Source organism: Dermacentor andersoni, chromosome 8, assembly GCF_023375885.2.
Source record: "Dermacentor andersoni chromosome 8, qqDerAnde1_hic_scaffold, whole genome shotgun sequence".
NCBI classification, from domain to species: domain Eukaryota; kingdom Metazoa; phylum Arthropoda; class Arachnida; order Ixodida; family Ixodidae; genus Dermacentor; species Dermacentor andersoni.
Window position 1 is genome coordinate 113,001,071 of NC_092821.1, and position 21,339 is coordinate 113,022,409.

A 21,339-nucleotide genomic window follows, 5' to 3' on the forward strand; every position below is an offset into this window, starting at 1 on the left:
TAAACTATGCAAGGAACGAGCCACTTGTTCACTCTTCCAAGCTGATATATCTCTGCGATCAGAGACTATGACGAGCATTTTGCACATTCAGAACTGTTCTCCTCGTGAAAAAATAAACGGTCAAACGCAGGACGTGTGGGCAACGATGAATGGGAACAACTACATTCAGCAAGCTTTGTCTTTCGCCAAAGGCAACCGATGGAAGTTCACGAGACGATCCGTCTCCCCGGCCTTCACTGCGTCGAAGATGCGAAAGGTGAGAGTGCGTGTCCCCATGTTTATAGTGTGCGTGTGCGCGTTTCAGTGTGTGTGCGTGTGTGTGTGTGTGTGCGTGTGCGTGTGCGTGTGCGTGTGTGCGTGTGCGTGTGCGTGTGCGTGTGTGTGTGTGTGTGTAATATCATTTTGATGTGGCTGTTATGTGTTCGTGGTAGGTACGTGTGTCTTTTATTTTGTGTTTGCGTATGTGTTTTTGTAGGCGTATATGTTGCTTTTTTTTGCTTGCTTCTGTGCGACTACAGCGTGAAAGGTGAGAGCAGGTGTTTCCATGTATATGAAGTGCGCGTGTGTTTGCCTGTATGATTTTTTTTATTGGTAGGTGTCTGTGCTTTGGATTTGCGATTGCGTGTCGATTGCCATTGGTGTTTGCGGTTTCATTTACGAGTTACTCGTGCGGGTGCATGTTTTGTGGTCTGAAGATTGACGCCACTTGTAGATGGTAGGCGAAATGACCAACACTGTGGAGCGCTTCCTGGACCTGCTGGAAGCGCGATGCCGTGAAGCGGTCGATGGAGAAGCCAACGTGTACCCGCTGCTCGGGTCGCTCGCTTTCGACGTCGTGGCTGAGACAGCGTGCGGTCTCTACCTCGACGTGCAACACAAGCCCAACGACCAGTACTTCAACTCGGCCAGGTCTTTCATGCTCAACATCGTCGAAAACGCTTACCAGAGGACTGGGCGTGAGTACACGGGCATGAGAAAAGTGTTTGCATGGTCCACGGCAAAACCACAAATAAGGCGGTGCCGGCTAATATGGGTTGGGCTTCTTTTGATATCAGAGAAGCGCAGAGCATAATTGGTTTTCGAGAAAGAATCAGGAACACGCATCGAAATAAGCGGGCGGCTAAAGAGACGCGTGGACTCATGGACACAAAATAGAGGAAGAGGTCGAGAAAGCTGGCCACCAAGTACATGGTAATTGAAAGTGTAAATTGACAACCAGGAGTCATAAACAGGAACTGAGAGAAACAAGGAGAGCGAATTGGATGCAAATGAAAACAAAAAGATCATGGAAATTTATAAGAATGACAAGAAAATAATTAGAGGGGTAAATTGGTGCGATAACACAAGGACAAGTGCTTGCTATTTGAGGCTCGAGCTCTTTGCCGCAGGACGAAAACATACCGGAGCAAATATTCGCAACAAGGTGAACCATGCATATGCTGCCGCAAAAATCCGGACACCACTGAGCACATCCTAATTCAAGGCGAAGGGTTTCACCCGTTGAGGCCCTGGGGTAACGTAAACATTTCAGAAGCCATTGGATTTAAAGTGGACGGAAGCGTCAACCGGTAGGCGGTCGAGTTAAGCAGGGGACATTCGGAGTATTGATGGGAAACAAAGCAGGGACGAGAATCCAACTGCTTGATTCCCACCGCCACCCGGGCGGCAATGGTTCAAATGGGCACAAAGGCTTAGCGTTCTTCGTTCTGCAGGGGTGATACGCTTGGGTTTAGGAGCCTGCGCTCTAAGTCCCCGTTGAAACCCTCTTGAGTGCAAAAATGGAACTTTTGGCCTCTCCCATGGCGCCAATTCCCCATGTGGTGCCCCAAACTCATCTACTGAGGTGGAGACGCCTTCGAATTGGGGACAACCACCCGCAGCGGTGGCCTAGAGGTAGAGCATCCGCCCCGTATGAAGAAGGCACAGAGTTCAAGTCCCGATGCCACTGCAAACCCACCGGCCTTTCCTAATGAGTAGAGATGTTCCCTGGCCTGGTGCTCGGCTTCTCGTGTGGGTTAACATCTCGAGAAAGGGCCCAATAGGAAATTCCCGAGTTGTATCTGGGAACCTCTGGCCCAACCACGGAAGGGCGGCCCTGTGGAACAGCATCCGTCGCGGCTGTGGGAAGCCAGTGCTACCACCCGGCACATACCAACAAAACAGGTACACGTGCACTCCCGGCCTGGTGCTCGGCCACTATGGGACCTCAGTGCATGGAAAGGTGTGTTTGTCCCCCACCCGAAGGCGTCGCCGCCTTAATTTGTGCATTTGGGGCGCCAAATGAGAAATTGTCGGCATGGGAGCAGCCCAAACCTCTTTTCGTTGTCTGATGAAGAGAGTTTCGACGACAATTCAGGGTGCAGGCTCCTTTTCAAAGTATATCACCCTTGAAGAAAGCCGAAGGCCAGGTCGTGGAGCACTTCTGCCCATTCGAACCAGTGGGCGTTCGGCAGCAGCGGTGGGAATCGAACCCGCAACCTCCCTCCGCCCATGCGTCAGCTCTACACCGCCCGTATTCCAGCGAGATGGCATACTGCTGGATCTGTTCCAGGCATTGGCTGCGGTGCAAGGTAGTTAGAGAAGTTTTGATAGCGAGAAACAAGATTAACGAGATGAGTACAAAAATACTAGAATGAAAAGAATGTATAGCACGCCTGATTAATTCAAGCACGATAGCTGACTATTTACCACCACCCGTTTTCAAAGAGGAGGCCAATAAATAATCATCATTGACTGGATATGAAGGGCCGAGGGGAGAAACGTTCTGTAAAACAGTTGTGCACTGAACTGAGTTACTTGCTGCTTACCAGCTGGTTGCGTCATCTCTCTGGTCTGGTACCCGCACTGTTGTGTAGGCTGCAGCGGAATGTGATTCTATTTGACATGAAGTATAGTGACTGAATGAGATATCTGTCATGCTCGAAGACTGGCCACCACAATTCCCTCTCAGACACAGCATCATTAAAATCTCGAACATTTTCTCCGTATGCGTGGCTCTTAGGAATGTTTCTGCTTTTGCGGCTCCAGTGAAGGTGGCTGGTGGGTCCTCTGACACATATCAACTAGGTTGCGAGGTTCATAACTTCAGATGTAAACGAGAAAATAGAAAACAAGGACACTGTTGACTGACGAATGGTCCCGCGCTTTGTTGAAATCGTAAAGTGAAGACGCCGAATAGCTGGAAAGCGAGAAAACAAATGAAAATTCAAACACTCGCGAGCCATTTATAAGAGACCTCATTGTACGTTATATCCTCACGGCTAATCCGAGTAAGATAATAAAAAAACGTTTTTCGCATGTATACACATAGTACCGCATAGGAACACATTTCTTTAGGGAAAGGAAGCTTCTCTGCGTGTAGGGCATCAATCAATGAGTCATTCAATCGACTATATTTTTTACACAAGAAATATCCGTCTGCTCTAAAAGTTGCTGCGTACCGAGTTCTTCCAGAAGGCATTGTATACAACGCCTTCTGGAACAACACTTTCTCTGGCACGGTCATGTATGCATGATAGCGTCAGAACACTTTGAACGCAAAACTGTACAGTATGCACGTAAGTGTGGGACCTGGATATCACTTCAATTCTCAATTGTATCTCAGTACGGCTTTCGAAAATCATATTCGTGTGAAACAAGACTGACATATTTCGCTCACAAGCCCAATGTTATCCTTGACAAATCATCACAAGCTGACTGCATCGTTTTAGACGTTTCTAAAGCTTTCGATAAAATGTGTCACCAGCTTCTGCTGTATAAACTCTGCTTTCTTAACATGGAGACAAAACTTCTAACATGGAACATGTTATATGTGAACGTTACGACGCTTCGTTGGCTGAGTGGTATCAAACTCTTCGGCTGAACACGAGGTAGTGGGTTCGATACCTAGCCGCAGCACCTGCGTATCGGCGGCAGCGAAATGCAAAATCGGTCGTGTGCATAAGCACAAGCGTACGTTCAACTCTCTCACGTGGCCTAAATTACACCCGCACGCACCCTCCACTGCAGAGTGCCACATAATGCACTGTAGAGTTCAGCCGTTTTATTTCACAGCCCCCAAAATAAAATATAGTGAACGTTTTGTGGCGATATATTTTTTACTGATTTTTTAAAGTCCACAATCAATATTTCTTTTGATGCTTTTGAATTCTTATACATTTTTGGTCGAGTTAGGTGGCAGTTAGTTATCTGCATTGATAACCTAATCGTTTCTGTAACTTCGCCGGAGATATTTGGGCCCTCTTCTTCCGCCCTTACCTACCACACGCTATCTTTCTTTTTAAACAAAATAAAACGATTATTCATTGTTGATTCTTGATTGCTGCAGTCGAGAGCGGATTGGACCCATTAGTGCCGCTTTTATTTACATACGCGACATTTATTTAGCCACCATATCTTGGGGCAGGACAATGAAGCTATCGTTATGGTTCATACTAAGGAGATTAAGCTTTGCTATCTATAGGCTACATACGAGTTCCTTTTTAGAATGAACAAAAACAGACTGAATGTTCTGTTGTATACAATGCAGAATGACGCAAAATTTAAGCTTTCCTCTGTCTGAGCCCAGAAGAGATATTACCACCCTCTCTGCAAGTTGTTGGGCTGACAGGATCGCAAGTTTTACCCTGGCGAAATGTTCAGAATTCAAATTATGGTCAGTTACAATAATGAGGCTGTCTTAAACGCCATAGTGAACTGTCTGCAGCTGTGGCTCATAGGGTGCGGATATTTCCCTGTTTGAAAAGGCTTCCGGTTTACTTGTTCTTTACGTTTGGTTTAGAATATAGCAAATTCGGGGGGGGGGGGGGGGACGCTGTGTTGCGGTATTGTAATTGAACGTAGCGTCACACGACGGCTCCACTAATGCATAAGCTTTCGGCTACTTCTTTGTCGAACACCGGAACGGTAAGGTTGTTACGCATGGCATTCGACGAAAAACCGTCTATTGCAGTTAGTATACATTACTTGTGTCATTCCGGTAATGTCGGAGGAAAAGTGAAAAAGTGGATTTAAACAAAATTATTCTTGCTGTCTCCCTTTGTCACGGCGCAGAGTTCTTTTCAAAGGTGAAGGCCATCTTGTCTGTCACGTGCATGCTCGAGCAGCAATTCGGCAGCGAACCCCTCACGGCTCTGGCGCGGAAGGCAGAGGCCATCGCTGCTCTGAGGGCACGGGATCAAAGCGTAAGTCTGGCTTTCCGAGTCACACGAACACGCACAAATGCGTATACTCAAAGGGGAGGGGTTTTAGCGATTGGTTTGACGCGATTTATTAATGCGAAAGCATTATAAGCCTCACTACGCGAAAATCTTGCCTTGTTGACTGCGGCGTGACCGACAGGTGGTACCAAAAATGGCCGATGGCCCCAAGAGTAAAAACACGTCAAAAAATATGCTCCGATTGACGTCAAGAGAGAGAGAGAATGAAGAGGAAAGGCAGGGAGGTTAACCAGATATGAGTCTCCGGTTTGCTACCCTACACTGGGGATGGGGGATAGGGGTTAGAAAGATGACAGAGAGGAAAACGCAAAAAAAAAGAAAAAAAAAACACGCACACATGAAGGCACACATACACAAAAGGCGTTCCAGTTAAAGTCGTTCACACAGGCCGGTAGATCGCAAAAAGCGCCATAGCGCTTGCACGGCCTTCTTCTGTGACGGTAGGTCCTTTCGATGTTGCAGAATTCTTTTTTCGGATAGCGCTTGGTCGTCCAGTTGGTCAAGTTCGTGGCGAAGGCATGCCCTCTGTGTACTGTACTGCGGGCAGGCACACAAAATATGCCCAATTGATTCTTCATGGCCGCAGTGGTCACAGGTTGGGCTGTCGGTCATCCCTATGCGGAATGCATAGGCTTTAGTAAAGGCAACGCCCAACCAAAGTCGATATATAAGCGTGGCGTCTCTACGGCGAAGCTGTGATGGCGCTCGAAGACTTAGTGTTGGATCAAGTGAGTACAGTCGCGTGTTTCTTAAATGTGGCTCATTCCATTGCGACGCGGTGCACTGCCGAGCAAGTAGGCGGAGCTTCCGTGCTGCGTCAGTTCTAGAATGAGGAATTGGGACGTGGCGCTCCTCAGTATGGGCTGAGCGGGCAGCGTGATCCGCCCGTTCATTGCCGATAATCCCGCAGTGACTTGGAAGCCACTGAAAGGTTATATCATGGCCTGCTTCACTTATATGTTGCAACGTCTCTGTAATATGGAATATTAGTTGTTCGTGTGGTCCGCGTCGTAAAGGTGACAGTAGAGACTGTAGTGCCGCCTTCGAATCGCAGAATATTGTCCATTTATGTGGTGGTTCATCACCAATGTGATGAAGGGCAGTAAAGAGCGCTGCGAGCTCTGCTGCCGTCGATGTTGTCGCGTGGGTCGTCTTAAATTTGATTGTTGTAGCTTTCGCTGGTATGACGATTGCCGCCGCGGAGCTACTTGGAAGGACAGATCCATCAGTGTAAATATGCGTAGAATCACGGTAATTCTCGTACAAATGTAGTAGCGTGAGCTGTTTAAGGGCTGGCGATGATAGATCAGCTTTTTTCGAGATACCAGGTATTGTGAGGTTGATTTTTGGCTGAGCGAGGCACCATGGAGGAATCGAAGGTCTCGCAGCCGGGGTGAAACAAGCTGGCAATGATTCATCATGTGCGGTTATCGTCCGGCTGAAAGATGTGTGTGGTCTGTCCGCTGTTAGGGAGGCCAAGTGGTGACGAGGAGTCCTGGTCAGATGCCTTATATGGGTCCTGAGTACTTCAATTTCAATATGGGTCCTGACAAGGTGATCTCCAGCGATTGCTATCGTAGCCACTGTTGAAGCACTCTGAGGCAGGCCTAGACAGATCCGGAGCACTTGACCCTGAAGACTTTGTATTGTGCGTAGATTTGTTTTACCTGTGTTGTTTATTGCTGGCAAGCTGTATCGCAGAAATCCTAGGAAAAGCACCCTGTACAGTTGCAACATCGCACTTGGCGACATCCCCCAGGTCTTGCCAGCGAAAAACTTGAAGAGGTGACAGATGCCTGTCAACCGTTTTTTCACGTATGATACGTGTGGGCTCCATGACAAGTCCCTGTCGATTATGACACCTAGGAACTTGTACGATCGGACCCGTCGTATTATTTGGCCATTTATCATTACATTGTAGTTGGCCATGGGTTTGCGCGTAAATGGCACTAGTGCGCATTTCTCTGAGGAAATTTCCAGGCCTCGATTACGAAGGTAGAGAACAGTTTGTGTGGCGGCTCTCTGAATTCTCGCTCGCAACTGTAGGCGTGTTACTGCAGACGTCCATATGCAGATGTCATCTGCGTACATTGATAGCCTGACTGTAGTTGGCACGTGCTCAAGGAGAGCAATTAGTGTTAGATTAAATAACACAGGGCTAAGTACACCGCCCTGGGGGACGCCGCGGTAGCTATAATGTAGACAAGTATGGCCTTCTTCGGTGCTTACAAAAAAGGATCGCATGGATAAATAACTCCGTATCCATTTAAACATCCGACCACCCACTCCTACCTCTGCGAGAGCAGAGAGGATGGCTTCATGCGTAACGTTGTCATACGCCCCTTTAACGTCGAGGAATAAGGAAGCGCAGAGACGCTTACGGCATTTCTCATGTTGAATGTAGGTGACCAGGTCGACGACGTTATCGATCGATGATCGACCATGTCGGAAGCCCGCCATGGCATCTGGGTAGGTGTTGTGGTACTCCAAGTACCACTCCAGGCGTCCTAGGACCATCCTCTCCATTACTTTGCCCACACAGCTCGCCAACGCGATCGGGCGATATGATGAGAGTTCCAACGGCGACTTGCCAGGCTTCAGCAGTGGAACAAGGCGACTTGTCTTCCAGGTTGTTGGTAGTGTGCCATCTCTCCAAGATTCATTGTACACCTCAAGGAGAACTCCTCTCGCTCGCTCACCCAGGTGACACAGAGCTCGGTAGGAAATTCCGTCAGGTCCTGGCGCTGATGTGCGGCTACACAAAGCTAATGCTGCCTTAAGTTCGTGGATTGAGAATGGTAGATCCATCCGGTGATCACGTGGTGGCGGACAGTTACTCGAAGGCGATGGAATGTTGGTAGCTGTGAGTTGGCCGGATAATCTGGCGCAGAAATCCTCTGCCACGTCAATCTCCGATCTCTTTTGAGAGAGGGCAAGCGCCTTGAATGGGAATCGCTGTACGGGGAGTGTCCGGAGACCGCGCACCGTTCTCCATAATTGCGATAAAGGCTTGCGCGGATCTAGCGACTCACAGAAGGCAGTCCAACGTTGTGATTCGAGCTTGTCTAACCGGCGCTGTATCTTCTTTTGCGTGCGCCTGGCGGTCCGTAAATCGTCCATTGTTTTCGTACGTCGGTATCTTCGTTCAGCACGTCGTCGGATTGCTCGAAGTCGTTCCAGTTCCACATCAAATTCGTTCACTTTCGAAAAGCATGTGAGAGTGCGCATAGTGTCTTGCACCGCGCTCTTGATTGCCTCTTCCAAGTCGAAAGATGGATTGGCGTCGCAGTGTTCTTCCATAATAGACTGAAATTTAGGCCAGTCCACTCTTTGGATCGTATCCCGTATTTTGGAAGGGGACAATCCTCTGATCTTGATGTACGTGGGGATATGGTCGCTTCCGTGCGTCTCTATGTCCGCAAACCACCCTGCACGTCCGACAAGACTTCGTGAGACGAAAGCCAAGTCAAGACAGCTGCTGTAGGTGGAGCCACGTAAGAAGGTAGGACTTCCATCATTCAGCAGCCAAAGTTCATTACTGGAGGCGAAAGATACCAGAGCTCTGCCTCTTGCGTTGATCATCGGACTTCCCCAGAGTGTATGATGGGCGTTGAAATCTCCAGTGATGACCCAGGGATTGGAGGTTGAGGAAAGGATGTCTTGCAGTCTTTTGTAATCAAATCGACTTGACGGAGATAGGTAGGCGCCGACAAAAGTAAAGGTCAAATTCTTTTTCCTTACGTTTAGGCATAAATATTGATTATTGTCATTAGGTGGTACAGGCTGATGAGTGTAGGTGAGGTCACGGCGAATACACACCAAAACCTTACTGTTTTCATAAACAGTTGACGACATAAATAATTCATATCCAGAAAGCCTGATTGTGTTCGATAAGTTCGGCTCGCAAATGACGATAATGGGAAACATATTGGCGTACACGAAGCGACGGAAATCCGAAAGGCGCGCTCTGAGTCCGCGCGCATTCCACTGAAAAATAGCTGCTTGTCGGACCTCTTCCCTAAAAGACCGTGGCTGTGGAGCCATGATCTACTCAAGGGTTGCAAGCACCGGACTCAGAGCGTCCAGTACTTGAAGCGCACTTCTGGCAGATGGTGTATGCATGTTGCTTAGCAACACGCGAATGGCATTCATTAAAGGCCTAATAAGTGCTATCACTTGCTCATCTGTTTTCCGCGACTCCTCGGATACAGCACCTTGCTGTACTGGGGGCGGCTTCTTCTGCGGCTCTTCTGGCGGTCGTGTACGTGGAAGTGGCGGCCATTCCTTTGTGGAGAGAGATCTGGCAGTTTTCTCCCTTCCAACATCGGTGTTCGGAGGGCTGGAAACTTCCGCTGGTGATGCTGCTTGACGAGTTGACTGTTCCGGAAAACTTGATGTTTTCCGTCGTGAAGACCTTCGACGGTGACGTCGTCTTCGCCGTACTTTCACAGCAGCCTCTTTGTGGGTAGAGTTATCTCTCACCATTTGTTTAAGAATGGTGATCTCTTTCTTGATCTGGGGACAGTCTTTGGAAGAGGCGCAGTGATCACCCTGACAGTTAGGACACTTCAACTTGATTGCGCTGCAGTTGTCTTCTGAGTGGGGTTCGGCACATCGAGGGCACACGGCCGAATTTCTGCAGACACCCTTCACATGGCCAATCTTCTGACAATTGAAGCATTGCATTGGTCTTGGAATAAAGGGTCGAACCTGGTGGCGAAAGTGGCCGACCTTCACGTAGGGTGGAAGGCAGTCGCCTTTGAACGTTAGTCTCACACAACGTGTGTTGCCGAGGCGACAAACATGCACAATGACGTTGCGTTCACTTGCTGGTTTGATAAGAACTGGGAGGTCTGCATTAGGAATTTCATTGTCAATGTCATAGATGACTCCTGTTATTGTGGCACCATTCGTTGGCATGATGGATCGGACCTTGATGTTTCCCAGCTGCGTTACATGTTGTAGTATGGTCAGCGCGCTCGGGTTCATCACATCGATTGCCAGGATGTTCCGCCTAGTGTTTATCCTGACATCCTTGATCTCGTTTGGCACAGTGTTTTCGAGATACACGGAGAGTGCTTGCCTGTTGAGGACGCGCAGGTTGTCGGTAGCGTTCTGTGGCACAAACAGGATGGAGTGAGGCCATCGTTGAGGCGCTGTTTTCACAGTGTTCGAGCTGGACGCCGAAGATGAGTTGATCATTCTTCGTTTGGCCTTGCGGTACTGGACAAGTCGAAAGCCGTCTTCCGAGGACTCGTCACCTGATGCGGAGTACAGCTCTGTGTCTTCGCTACCACTCGATGCATTTCCTCGCTTCCTCGAACCGATGTCCGCGGGTGAACGGGAACCGGGAGGATCCTCAGGGTGTTGCACATCCATCACCGCGATGGAGGGGGCGGTAGACCCCACAGGTGCAGTGAGAAGTCCAGAAAAGCACGGAGACGGGCGAGATGTGTTCCGCAAGAGAAGCACTTCGTCTTCGTCTGTCCGATTGACGTCAAATTTGCCAGGCAGGTCTCTGTAAACAAAGTAAATTATCGCCTTCGATAGGAAAATTGGGCAAATTAGGCAAACACCAGTGTGGCTTCATGGCTATGGTTGACTAAAGTTGTGCCTTGCGCGTGCGTCATTCCTCAGGTCACGTGACTGCCACCGTGACTGCGTCCCACGTGTCCCTTGCACTGCGGATTTAACCGGTGATGTCGCTACTGCGATGCACTCTCGGCGCCAAATCATAAGTGTATAAAATGAGGTGTCCTAATGTACGCGTCATTGCCCACATCACTACACACGTCACTGCACACGTCACCGCACGCATCACTTCACGCGTCACGTCATTGCCCACGTCACTGCACACGTCACTGCACACGTCACTGCAAACGTCACTGCAGGCGTCACGTGACTGACTCCTGCGCGTCACTTTTTCCTCGGATTTCAACGGCGCTGTGTCTACTGCGATGCACTCCGAAGCGCCTGCCTCAGAGGCAGCTCCGCAACGTGGTCGCCCACGAAAGCAGGCCTCAGAAGACGAAGCAAGGGAACAGAAACGAAGCGGACATAGTCGCGGCAGACCTACTATTAGGCATAAGATAACATGCATCGTCCTGCAGCAAAATGGTCCGAATGTTTCCAGCCTGTGGCCAACGTATATACGCCAACCCACACATCGGTTGAGCAGAAGGAACTTTAGTGCATGGCGCAAACATTATTCGAAAATATTTCACCTAAAAGATTATAATGCTTTCGCATTCCCACACGTAAGCAGTGTCTCTGCAGATTTCTTTTTTTTTTTTGACGATATTGAAAATCCAAGTAATCATTGCAACTCCTTCAAACTGGGATCGTAAGGGTAGCGCGAAAAGGCATAATTTGACATTAAATAACAAATTTTCGGTTGATAAGTCGAGAACATTTAGGTATTTTTTTTTCCGGTAGTATTAATGTGTCCGACAGTGGGATAACATTATAAGACACGATAGGAGCTGGATACTGGTATGGGACAATATGCAATATGATCCGTTAATGGGGTCTCACAAGTAGCGACCATTGGTTACGTCTGGTGATAGAAAGCTCTTCTAAATGCACTAGTTTACCTCAGAGCAAAATGCACCGCTGCCTGCTTTATACGACGGCTGCTTGGCCAAGTTCCCATTCATTCATTCATTCATTCATTTTTCTTTCTCTCTTTCTTTTTCTTTTTACAGCTGGCGCGTCAAGATGTAATCCAGAGTCTCTTGAATGCAAAAGTGCCCCAGGAACTCCTCGGATTGAGCGAATTCCGTGAACGAATCGACGACAAAGGCGAGTAATAACGATTCACAAACATGTTCCTAATCCTTCTTCGTTTATGTTCCGGCCATCGTCCTGACTATACAAGCAACTCACCTGAAGAGGCAAGACCTGTATATAAGAGAACATCTCAAGCTTCTATCAAAATATTTCTCTCTCGCGAACGCTATCCCCACGCAACTCAAGCATTAGAGAGTTCTAGGCTAGGGGACGCAAGCGGCTTGCGTACGCAAAAACTAGGGGGGACGGTACTGCGCAAGCGCAGATCCAGACGTAGAGGTCTGCGCATGCGCATTACCATGGCCCCCAGTGCTTGCGTACGCAAGCCGCTTGCGTCCCCTAATCTAAAGCTATCTGTTGTTTCACGAGCACGCGCACCGGATCTATGCTGAAGTGCGGCGCAAAAAAAAAAAAGAGCTAGACTTGTCCTAGCGCGAGCGTGCGATTGTTTACCACATCTGGGGATTCCCTGCGGCATGAAACACTGTCATTCTGACGACAGAATATAGTCATGGCATTCTGTATACTATGCACGGGTGTCTGGTTAAAATGCGTCCAGTTGTCAGATGTGGTTTGGGGACCCTGTAAGTCAGTCTTTTTTACAGAGAAAGGAATCATTGATCCGCTTTCAAACATTTGTACTGACCCGCCGTGGTTGCTCAGTGGCTATGGTGTTAGGCTGCTGAGCACGAGGTCACGGGATCGAATCCCGGCCACGGCGGCTGCATTTCGGTCGGGGCGAAATGCGAAAACACCCGTGTACTTAAATTTAGGGGCACGTTAAAGAACCCCAGGTGGTCGAAATTTCCGGAGTCCTCCACTACGGCGTGCCTCATAATCAGAAAGTGGTTTTGGCACGTAAAACCACATGATTTTTTAATAATTTGTACTGACCTTCATGCGAGGAGTTACTAACATCCCCTTCTATCGCAGAAAGGCGCAGAGATCTTCGTGAACTATAGTTTTTTTTTTTTTCCGGCCTGCTAGTCTGCGTTGGTAAAATGGGATGGTTAAATAAAGGAGCGAAGATCAATTATGAATAACAGAAGGAGGCTAGCATATACAAGAACTTTGTGTCATTTCTGAGGCCGCGAATCTGGCCTCGTGCGCTGTAAGAAAGGCTCGAGCTGCATTTATAATGAGGCAAATGACCCAAAACAAGTTCATGGGATAGCGGTTTGTTCGCTTCTGTTTTTGTCGCAAGTGCGCAGGAACAATGCAACACATCTGCGGAAGTGTTCCTGGCAGCGGACAGATTTCACTACTTCGACCAGCCTCACTGTAATCTACGAGGTGTCCATAGCGTATCGCGAACGCCACACCTAGGCGAATCCGGTGCACCACATTTAATTCGATGTGTTTGCGCGTGTGAATCGGATGGCACATTATTTATGGGCCCCTTTTATGCAAACGCCGGTGGCGTAGAATTGGCTTGAGAGAAGAGATAGAGAGAGAAGAAGCATTTATTTATTTGGATAGTTACGTAAAGCCGGGATACATTGCCCTACTAGATGGCCAGCATATCAAGCCTACTGGATACCTCAAAGGCGCGCTTGAGGACGCGGTCTTGGAGGGTCTCGTAGTCATCTGGAAGCAGGATTTCCACTGATTCTGGAGGGGGGGGGGGGATCTTCCTTGCATCCCCAGAGTATATGGTGGAGGGTATACCTCTCTCATCACACAGTAGGCAATCAGGAGAAAGTTGTGAAGGAAACATATGGGAGAAAAATACCGGGTTAGGGAAGGAGTTTGTTTGGAGTCTCCTCCAGACTGCTCTTTATTGAGCTTATCATGTGGGGGCGGAAACCTCCTTCGTCCAAGGCGGCAACGGTGGGTTAGCTCATGAAATTAAATTATGCTGTCCTCGGCTGTCCCCAGAGCGGAGATGCCCACCACACGGCCGCCTAATCCACGCGCTGTCTGATGAGCCGCCTCGCTTCCAGGGTTGCCAGAATGCGCCGGTACCCAAATCAATCCTATCTCCCTGCAGTGAAAAAACGCGTGTTCACCCTCAAGACTTACCAGAACACAGCGAATGAGCTCCGTTTGCAGAAGTGCCGCAATGGCATCTGTGATTTCAAAACTATTTATTATTGCGAAGGCATTATTTGCCCTGTTACGCGAAAGTGCGCCTGCGTCGGCGCGACCTAAAGACGGCGAGAAAAATGGCCGACGGCGCAAAGAGTAAGAACACGTCAAAAAGGGCTCAGATTTACGTCGATTGTTTTCTTGTGGGATCCTGTGAACGATGTAAACTAATGGAAAATTTTGTAAATTTCTGTCTGGGTGGAAACCGAACCCGGGCCTCCGCGTTGCGAGATGAGCCAATGCCTCCTTTACTAGATGCCTGCCGCGTTGTCCGGTAGCTCGGTTCCGGACCCTCTCCCTTTTCTCTCCTCCGCGAAAAGGCAACGAGCGCCTCTCATGGCGAACGCCTGCAACTTTCAATCACGTGCTGTGGCCTGTGAGACTAACATGGCATCTGTCACCGTCTCGGAGGCCCGCAATAACGCCCACTAACAGACGCCCGCGCATATAACGCGCCGGCGGATGCATTCAGCCGCCGCTGCCACATCCGCTGGAAGTTGAAAAGGCAACGAGCGCCGCCTTACGGAATTTATGCTAAACTAACTTCAACTAAGGGAACCGCCGTTACAATGGGAAAGCGAGCAACGCGGCGGGCATCTAGTAAAGGAGGCATTGGATGAGCACGCTTCCCCTGACATCATGGCGGCTCCATGGTTCCGGCTGACTAGAGAGGTGTGCCTAGTGTGTGCGTCGCTGCACACGTCACGTCGCAGCCATCTGGCTGACTAACGTTGTGGCATAGTGCGATGGTCATTGGGCACGAAAGGGCACAGCCAATGGGGAGGAGTTGTTGTCGGCACGTCATGAGTATACAACACGAGCGCGTTCGCAGGGATTCCGAGGTTTACAAAGTGTGTAGTGCTTTCGTATTCCCGCACGTGAGTAGTCTTGAGTGGCTCAGCCGAATGTTTTTTTTTCCCCCTCCAAGCTTCGTACTTTTCACCGCTGCTTATCCAGAGCCGCCGTATGCAATAAAGGACGCCAGACCACGATCCCTTCAGTTTCATTGCTCCGTGCTCAAGAGGAACAGAGATAAAGGATCGGAAAGATAGTAAGGTTAACCAGAAAGCATTGTCCAGTTTGCTATATCGTACTGGGGGGAGAGGATAAATGGCGAGACAGTACGTTAGCACGTGACTGTTAATGTACATTAGCACCTAAGCGCTACCCAAAGACGTGACATGTCAAACATGACATGACATGACGTGACAAGCTAGAACCTTTGGTCGTTGTGGTGTCGGAGAAGCGTGATCGTCTCGCATGCCAGAGACCCGAATTAGATTCTCACCAAGACGGAAACGTACCAATTTTTCTTTTCAAAGTCATTGTTTATTTTGTTTACAGGAACTTCCTGGAGAAATATGACGTAAATCCGAGCATTTTCGGCGTGTTTTTACTCTTTGCGCCGTCGGTAACTTTTTGGGCCCTCTTTTTGGGCCCACGGATTTTCACGCAATGCGGCATATAATGCGTTTGCATTAAAACATGCTGAAGTGTTGCCCATTAGCACCGGCAGTTCTCCGAAAAGTGCCCACAATTTTTTTTTTCTGCTGACAACCGGTCTGGCCTCCTTTAGATCTACTGTGCGCGAAATAATGATGGTTCAAGGGACACAGACACCGACTTCAGTGTATTGAATGCATGCACTGCACTTACAGCAGATGTATAGTGTGCTTCTTGTTTAAATGCACTAGAAATAACGTCCATTAGCCCTCAACCACAATTTAATGCTTTGTGACGAGTCATCTTGTGTTCGCACGTGGACGTGTTGCGTAGGCTATTTGTTTCTAGCGCATCGTCACGGTTCCGCAACCGGTCTTTAAATAAAAGTAACGTACTGTATAAAATTTTACATACCTCAGTCCAGGCCGTGCCCCTCAACAGTGATCAATCTCAGTTTTCTGCACACTTAGTTAATGTCCTATTCTGAGTTCCCTAAACATTAAAATAATTTACACCAATTTTGGGAGGGTCTAAGGGTGTGAGTTGTAGCCCGATTTGCACAATTACTCAGTTAGAAGGGTGTAAATTATATTTCTGTGTACTTTTCTGTCAGAAGCGCTGTAATTCCACGATAGTGCGCGCATGCCGTTCGTGATGTAAACTCGACGTGAACGACGCGATAACTAAAGAAAGTACGAGCAATCTTTTGATGACCATTGTTGTTGGGGAAGGAGATGAATCAGAAGTTTGTGAGAGTGCAGTACTTATTCATTGTTACAAATTCCTTCGTCGTTATTTCTGAAGGACACTTCTTGATGCCCCTAAGACACGTTGCAACCAACACCGCCACCCTGCTAGTTGCTGGGTAAGTAGACAATGCTCGGCAGCGCCAATTTTGACTGTCTGAAAGCATCGTTTTCTAAAGCAACCTAAACATATGCAATTCAGCTTCTCTGCGACATGAAGGGAGACCCTAAAAAGGAATATTTCATAAAGTTTCATCAGCATATTAAGTGCCTGCGACAACAGTCACTGAGAACTCAACGTGAGTGGGACCTTCGTAAGCCGTAAGAGGCGCAAAAAACAAAAGACGGCTGGCGAATCAACGTGAAGTTTGCTGCGATGTCATGAATTTTGGGAACCACTAATTAAGTCTATGCATCGATAAAGAAAAAGGAATCAGGTATACAGGTTTCAAATTCATTATTATGCAATTTTGAGCGGTGCTGTCCCGAAGAGAAAGAGAAAACATGCCTATGCTTGCGAGTTTGGTGGAGGTAATAAATGCAGTGGCCAGCAATCTCTCGAACTATAATTCTGAGACGTACAAAAAGCAAAGCATTTAGTTAAAAGTTTAATTACTGAGTTTTCGGTAACTATTCCAATATGAATTTAAATTTTTTTTGCAAGTAATGTGCGTCTCTTCGAGTAGACCAGTTCATAGAGTAGAATTATGCTATCTACCACAGACGATCTTTAAAAACCTGGTATACCTGCTCCGGACCCACTCCAGTTGCACTTCGCTCATCAAAGAGGCAGGACGTGTGCCGAGCGAGCTCGTGAACAATAGTTTGCAATCTCGTCAAAGCTGTTTGCATCATCAAACCAGGACCTCAGAGAGGTGCGACGTAATGCTAAAGCATTTGCCTCTCATTTACCGCTAAATGGTGACCGTATTTTGACTAAGTGGTTCGAGCGTAGAGGGTTAGGTCTTCAGTGACGCACATTGTGCTTTGAGGCCAAAAGCAATGGAGCCAAACAAACGCCCTTCTACGTTCTGCCCAAGCGGCCGTAATCGAATTGGAATAAAGTATGAAGGCTGTGTGAAAGCTATCGCATAACATAGATAATCATCCTAATAGGACTCTGTCGGACGTCTTACTTTAATGTATATCTTGGCCCAAGGGTGTAGTACATATACATATATAAACTCTTTATTTTCTTTACATTTGCTGTATTTAATTCGATCTCTTCTCTTGTATGTCTTTGGTTTTAAACATGTGCCTCTCCTGACCCGATCAGTCTTATTGCATCATAACAGCTTTCCAATTGAGTTTGAAGATGGGGCACATTTTCAGCAACGACCGCAGTTTTGAAGTTCTAGAATCACAGCCGCAATGTGTGATACCTAGTTCGTTGGCCCATCTTGGTCGATCCCAATCTGTGCCTTTCTCCATGTAAAAGGTTCGAGACCGTGTCAGCCATCGCATCCACCTGCGTCTTTTGTCTGGCCAAGTATTCCGAGATCCAGGAGAAGGTCAGGCAGGAAGTGATCGCCGTCTACGAGAAACATGTGAGCGAAGAATTTCTCATCTTGCCCAATTGGAGAGTTCACCTTACACACTGCACCGGCAATAGTCGAGTTGCACATGCGTTCTATATTAGTTTTTCACGGATGGCCTTTGTCACCAATGGCTGTTGTAAGTAACTAGATATAGAAGAAACAACGCGTTTATGCAAAAGTTCAATAGTGACCTGGATGCTTACATACACTACACATTTGCTTTGCTTAAGATGGAGCTTTTGCTTGCATGATTGTGTCCAAGTATACATTACCACATGCGGAAAACCAGATAAGTGGTGACGTGAGAAGCGCCACAGATGGGGTCGTGTGCTGTTGTCGAGTCCAATCAGGTCGCGCCAAACTGTTAATTGCATCAATGCACTGTGTGCAACTCACTGACGCGATTGTTTCGGTGACCAAATAACGATGGGTGTATGCAATGGTGGTTTTCTCGTCTTTGCGTGCGATCAAATATCATCAAACTAATAACAATTTTCAATTTTATATTCAAAAATGCGCCACCAGATGACTGTACGAGCTGATGCTGTCGTCCATGTATGCGGTATTCTGCTAATTCGTTAAGCGCGATGAATATCTAAGCACACAGGCTAAGCCTTTATCTATAGGCGCCTTTCAAGGATACTTCTCGCAGTTCAAGAAAGTCTAGCGAATCATATTTTGCACGATTCTATAGGTCAAATCCAAGACTGACACCAAAAATTAAGGAAGTACGTCTTTATTTCGAATACACCGACGAAGCCAAGAATGCGATAGAGAACAAATGAGCTACTGTATGCGAAGATAAGCGTTTGTCGAAATGTTTAGGTCCTAATCAGACAGCTGTCATAAACTGAAACTGAAGCGGTAAAAATGCCTGACCCGATTCCGTTAGTGTACACCGATGGGAGAACATGTACTCGCTAAAACGGAGTGAAACGCAGGTCGAACGGAAATACCGAGGCAAAGAAGATATTAGCATGTCTTCTTTAGATTGCGCATGTTTTTCAAAAGAAAGAAGTGTCACTTTTACCGAAATTAACACACTATTCTTGTAAAAGATTGTTGCAAAATACCAAATAATAAAAGTAATGTCTTAAGTGGCTCGTCGCGCGGCGACCTTGAAAAAAAAAACGCGGCGTCTAGCCAAATGGTACATAAAAAAACAAAAAAAAACACGTGCCCTTCTCCGAGCGAGCGGCGGGTGGAGAGACGGGCGGCGCGCGTACAGAAACACAGGCGTTGCGTCGCTGACGTCACTCGGCAGCGGCGGCGGTTGTGGCGACAGTCGACTGCGAAGCGAGAGAGACCACGATGGAGGACGCTCGCGCGAGGCCTAGCGCATTGATCAGCCGGCCACCTGCTCCTTGCGGTGTCCTGCCATGACACGTTGCGACGGCTGACCCTTCCCACAACCTACTTTCTTCCCCTCCTTACTTCTCTTTCTTGTCCATATCTCCCCCTCCCTTTCATGCTGAGCCGTGCTCCCTCATGGGTAGCAGAAAATGGCGTCATTTTCTCCTTCCTCCGAATCACTATATAGCGGATTGCGCGGTAGGCCTTGGAAATACGCTACGGCCGAGTATGCTCGCCAAGCGAGAAACGAGGCGCGACGTGGTGAAGCGGCGGTAGCAAGGCGTTCGACCGCGAGTGCTGCTTACCGTGCTGAGAGGATTCAACTTACTAATTGTGTCCGGCTTTCGTTACGCTTTCGTAACGCTTACCGGCGACAAGCATGCTGCAGCTTTCGGTATTGAATTAAGTGCTCGCACATGTGGTTGAGGAGGTCGACCTAAAAGGCCCACACGTGTGCTTCACGCTGCGACTAGTTATGTCTTCCAATAAGTCTGACCCCTCCTATCGTATAACTTAATGCGTTGCCAAGTGTGTTCGCCTTCACGTGTTACAGCGCGTGTGTGACATGCTGCCGGACTTTTTATGATGCGCTACATTCACGCTGCACTTTGATTGTACGACCTGGAGTCATGGACCTGTCGTTTTCTGCCTCTTGCAGGGTGGGTTCACTTACGACGCCATCAAAGACCTAACCTACACAAAGCAAACCATCGATGAGACTATGCGTCTCTACCCACCAGTGGTCGCGTAAGTAAACCAAATGGATCGATGACGGTTTGACAGTTGTGAAGTGGCCGAACTGGAACTTATTCATCGTGAGTAGCGAGAAAACGAAAGAGGAACAACGAAGAAACGCAGGATGATCGCCGTGTATCAGTTTAAGCTTTATTGAGAAACTTTCATAAATACGAAAACCTCAATGGAAATTAAGAAAAATGTTTTGATTGGCATCAATGCGGTCGTATTTCACCACATTTTTTTTTTATAAACAGTTAGTTGATAGATAGCGCTCGTCCCGTGTTCTTCCTTAGACCTTGTTTGGTTGCTCGCTGCTCACAAATGATATCGGCAGCAGAGGAACCAAGGGACCAACGCATTAACACAAATACATAAAGTACTGCGATTGATGTTCTCAAGCGCCTTTCACATTTTAGTGAGCGAATAGCTGGAAGGTGACAAAAAACGCGTGATCGCAACCCCGGCATTCACGTACATTTCTACTGACTTTGTATTTCAAATTCAAGTTTATTTATCTGACAATATGCTGGAAGGTTCGCTGGGCTAAAAGCCGTAATAACGGCTTGACGGAGCCCAAGTGACCTTACATGGCAGCGGCTGTACAAGGTGCACAGGTAGAAGACTAAGATATGCCGTGACAAAAGCAAAAACGAGAAACATGCAGATTACCAATGCATAATATAACATATTCATAAATCACACAAATACACTTGAAATACGGTGCACATGAATATGCATATGCAAATTACAACTCATAGTACAACATATTTATCACTCACACAAGTACACTAAAAATGCTGCAAAAAACAAGAAACAAAAGATTTAGTGCTTTTAATGCCTGATTTACTAGCATTATATGTATAGTAGATATCTATAGATACTGAATATTTTACGTTTATGAGGCTGCATGCTCACAAACGAACCATGCATTTAAAACACTAGTGATCTACGCCATCCAAATGGATGGAGACGGCGTATGTGTCAGACGTGGCGCTGTAGCCGACATTTACGAAATTGCTCTGGACGCCCCACACGAAGCCACGCAAATACACTACAACACAGTTTGAGCAAAACTAGTCAAAAGAATACTGTATTTCTTTTTTTCCAAGAAGAAATAACCACATTGCTCTCCACAGTAAGAAAACATCCTGTAGGGTAGGATGACAACTCAGTTCGTGCGCTCTGTAGCTGACAACAATATAACGAAAAAAGGAATGGAGCTATTGATCCTGTCGTACTACTTTTGTGAATTGTTGTTACTGCCCTCCAATTTAAGATAAGTTATGTAGTATTTCTCGTTTTGCTCGTTGTGCAAAGTTTCAATGCCGTTCGTTTATTTCCTTCGTAATGCTCATAGCTACATACAGCGATACCACAGTGATACCCACCAGTATCTTTATGATACCATTCATTTCTTTAAGACGT

At 47.5% G+C, this 21,339-nt stretch overlaps 1 protein-coding gene across 2 annotated transcripts in view; it reads left to right on the plus strand.

Moving 5' to 3' along the window:
• Positions 1-21,339, plus strand: part of LOC126529211 (cytochrome P450 3A5-like) — a 45,268-nt gene that overhangs the window by 16,513 nt on the left and 7,416 nt on the right. For both annotated transcript variants that reach the window (XM_072289838.1, XM_072289839.1), the window contains 7 exons: positions 131-256; positions 713-956; positions 5,053-5,183; positions 11,924-12,020; positions 16,344-16,404; positions 17,724-17,832; positions 19,835-19,923. In XM_072289838.1, coding sequence (XP_072145939.1) covers positions 131-256; positions 713-956; positions 5,053-5,183; positions 11,924-12,020; positions 16,344-16,404; positions 17,724-17,832; positions 19,835-19,923 — 857 coding nt within the window. The remainder of the gene's footprint in view (positions 1-130; positions 257-712; positions 957-5,052; positions 5,184-11,923; positions 12,021-16,343; positions 16,405-17,723; positions 17,833-19,834; positions 19,924-21,339) is intronic.